Source organism: Triticum aestivum, chromosome 4D (assembly GCF_018294505.1).
Source record: "Triticum aestivum cultivar Chinese Spring chromosome 4D, IWGSC CS RefSeq v2.1, whole genome shotgun sequence".
NCBI lineage: Eukaryota > Viridiplantae > Streptophyta > Magnoliopsida > Poales > Poaceae > Triticum > Triticum aestivum.
In genome coordinates, this window is record NC_057805.1 from 88,417,536 (window position 1) to 88,420,384 (window position 2,849).

The window sequence follows — 2,849 nt, forward strand, 5'->3', positions numbered from 1 at the left end:
CTTCATGTTCAACTTCTAATTTTCACTATGAAGTAATTATAACAGGTTAGATGTTCATATCTCACCTACTCCCTCCTTCCATTTATATAGGGTCTAATGTGTTTTTCAAAACCGTCTTTGACTATTGACAAGATTAATAGTACATGAGATGTATAATGTGAAAATTATGTCATTGGAAGCTCCTTTCACATATGAATTTGACCGTATGCTTTGTGTAAGTTGCATGTCATATATTATTACTCTGCAGGATGGCTTCGTGTAAGACGCATTAGTCACATAGGACTGAAGAGTACTTCTACTTTGCAGGATGGCTTCCGCTCCCGCTCCCGCTCCCCCTCCTCCCTCCTCGCCGGCCTCCGGCCAAGCTCCAGCCACCAAAAACCCTCCGGCCGTCCCTCCGCCTGACCTAGCTCTAGCCACCAACCCTTTCGACGCGCTCCTCCCCTCTGTTGCACCACCACCCTCGCCATTCTTCGACCCGCCCTATGTCAAAGCCGGCCAGGTTGCGCTCCGCTGCTTCCTGGGCTGCAGCAATGCCATGGGACTGGAGTTCAAAGATGATTGCTGCTACTACCTCCGCCTCGACATCACCACCCCAGCCATGCACCTCGCCTCGCCGCTCTACATCGTCTTCGACTACTGCAACCACCACCTTGATGCCATAGCTGTCGCCGCTCTGCTTCAAGCCGCCCTTGGTGGCTCTGCTACTGACTTCTTCGTCGCCAAATGCTCTCCCCTGATCTTCCGCTTCCATGTTGCCTCTGCGCGTGTTGCAGAGCTCATCCTCGCCCAATCCACAATCCGTCACTGCAACTACTCATTCTCTTTCGCTAGAACCCTGCCCCCCCTCCCACCTCCATCCCACTCTGTTGCGACTTGTATGTCGATTGCACAACTGCTCCAAATCCTGGAGGATCTGGGCCTCGACTTCGAAGGCGTGGCTTGGGCACAATGTCGATCGTCAGTCTCCATTCATCCACCAAACCAGCCACACGGATTCCGCATGTACGCGCACGTCATACAGTTTCCTTTCGCCCTTGATGCCATTACCTTGGGCCTCATCCTCGCTAGCCTCTTCGGCGGCGTCCACCACCAATTCAACGTCACGGATAACGGAGACTCCTACTTCTCCTTCACTGTTGCCTCGACTGACGTTGCCACGCGCATCGCCTCCATGGGCGACTTCCGCAAGCTGGGCATGCTGATCCGCTTCCCTTGGCCACTGCCTATGGGGGGTGCCCGTCGCTCGCCTTCTGGGGTCGCCTTGCCGTCGTCGTTTGGTGCCACACCTCCTTCACCGTCGGCGGTCGACCCTACAATCCTGCCATCTGCGTCAACAACTCTTGATCTGCCAAAGGAGCGTCGTCAACGGCCGGGTATTAGCTCCTTTTATCGTATGCTTAATGTTAATCGCTTTAGCCAGCTTACCCCACACGTGCAATACACTCACCACTAGCACCTGTTCTGGATTACTTTTCTGCCAATTACTGTTAGGCCTAGTGAACTGCTAGTTGAGTCTGCCCTAAACCACAGTTTTTCGGTCAAACAAGATTTTCTTGAAGTCAAAGTTCATGAGCATATTTTCAAGTCTAGCATCATCTCCCGCTCAATCAAAATTCAAATCCTCAAGCATGGGTCCCTTGATTTTGAAGGGTCTCGGCTCTTTCTCTTTGACCAGCTAGAACCGGCCATTGATCACTGTAGTCGCTTCATTCATAATTATAACAAGTTCGCATACCCTACCCTGCCCCCTCGATCGGATTCCATCCTTGGCCCGTTTGATCACCAGCACTTGCATGTCTTCGCGCCTCAGCAACCCCCTGTGGTCGCACGCTTCCTGCACGGCCGGCCTGCCCCGCATGCACCTATGGCCCACTGCATGCATAATGATGGCTGTGTGGCGCCCCAAGACACACCAAATCTTGCAAAAGATCCGTACGTGGTGTCTGATTCGGCGCATGCGGGCGGAGATGGCGCGCGGCCCTAGGACCCCCTCCCTGTCTCTCTGTCTGTGCCATATTTGGACGACCCGCTTGCCCGCCCCGCGTCTAATCCAGGCTCCGCCGCGCCGCTCCCTGTCTCCCCACGCGCGGCCCCGGCAACCTCATCAAAAGAGAATCTTACGTTGGGAACCGACGAGGCGGAGAGATTATGCGCTCGCCCGTCGCTGCAGCTCCCCCACGCTGCCTCTGATCAGCATCTAGACCTCATCATCACTCCTAATCACCCCCTATAGCCTACTCCGGCCGTTCGATCACCACGCCACAACCCGCTGTCCCCTCGCCCACTGACACACGCAACGGGTCAACCCACCCTGACGACGGATATGTCACCTATACGGACCAACAACAACACGACGATTTCATACATAGATGCTCTCCTCTCCTCCCCCCTCCCTCCCGCCCCCAGCCATCCACAGCCTCACCCCCCCTATATAACACATCGACGCCTCCTTCCTCCTCATCTATGCTCTCGCACTCCTCCATCCACCCAAAGGAAGAGATGCTGCTACTGGTGCCTTGCCCTAGATCACTGTGTAGAGACCTGCCGCGACCCCGTCCGCTGCGCTCGCTGTTGGTGGAGCGGCCACCGTAGCCGTGACTGCGGGTACAGGAGAATCTGGCCCTTCTTTCCTCCTCTTCCAGATGCATTCTCTTCTATACCTAATCCATCATTTTGCACTCGCAGCATGGACTCCGCCGGCTCCTATTCGGCGGCGACTCGCGCTTCGCGTACGCTCAGGATCGGCAACGTCCCCATCATCCTCTTTGAGCCGTTCCCCGCGCTCTGCGTCCCCTCCCCCTTCATCCTCCAAGGCGTTCCTGTCAACACCAACGGGGCTCCCCTTC

At 55.5% G+C, this 2,849-nt stretch overlaps 1 protein-coding gene across 1 annotated transcript; it reads left to right on the plus strand.

Annotated features, from left to right (window-relative positions):
• Positions 1-307: 307 nt before the first annotated feature.
• On the plus strand, positions 308-1,456 carry LOC123096725 (uncharacterized). Its single transcript, XM_044518486.1, has one exon. It carries the CDS (start codon positions 308-310, stop codon positions 1,454-1,456), a length of 1,149 nt encoding a protein of 382 aa, XP_044374421.1.
• Positions 1,457-2,849: the final 1,393 nt, after the last annotated feature.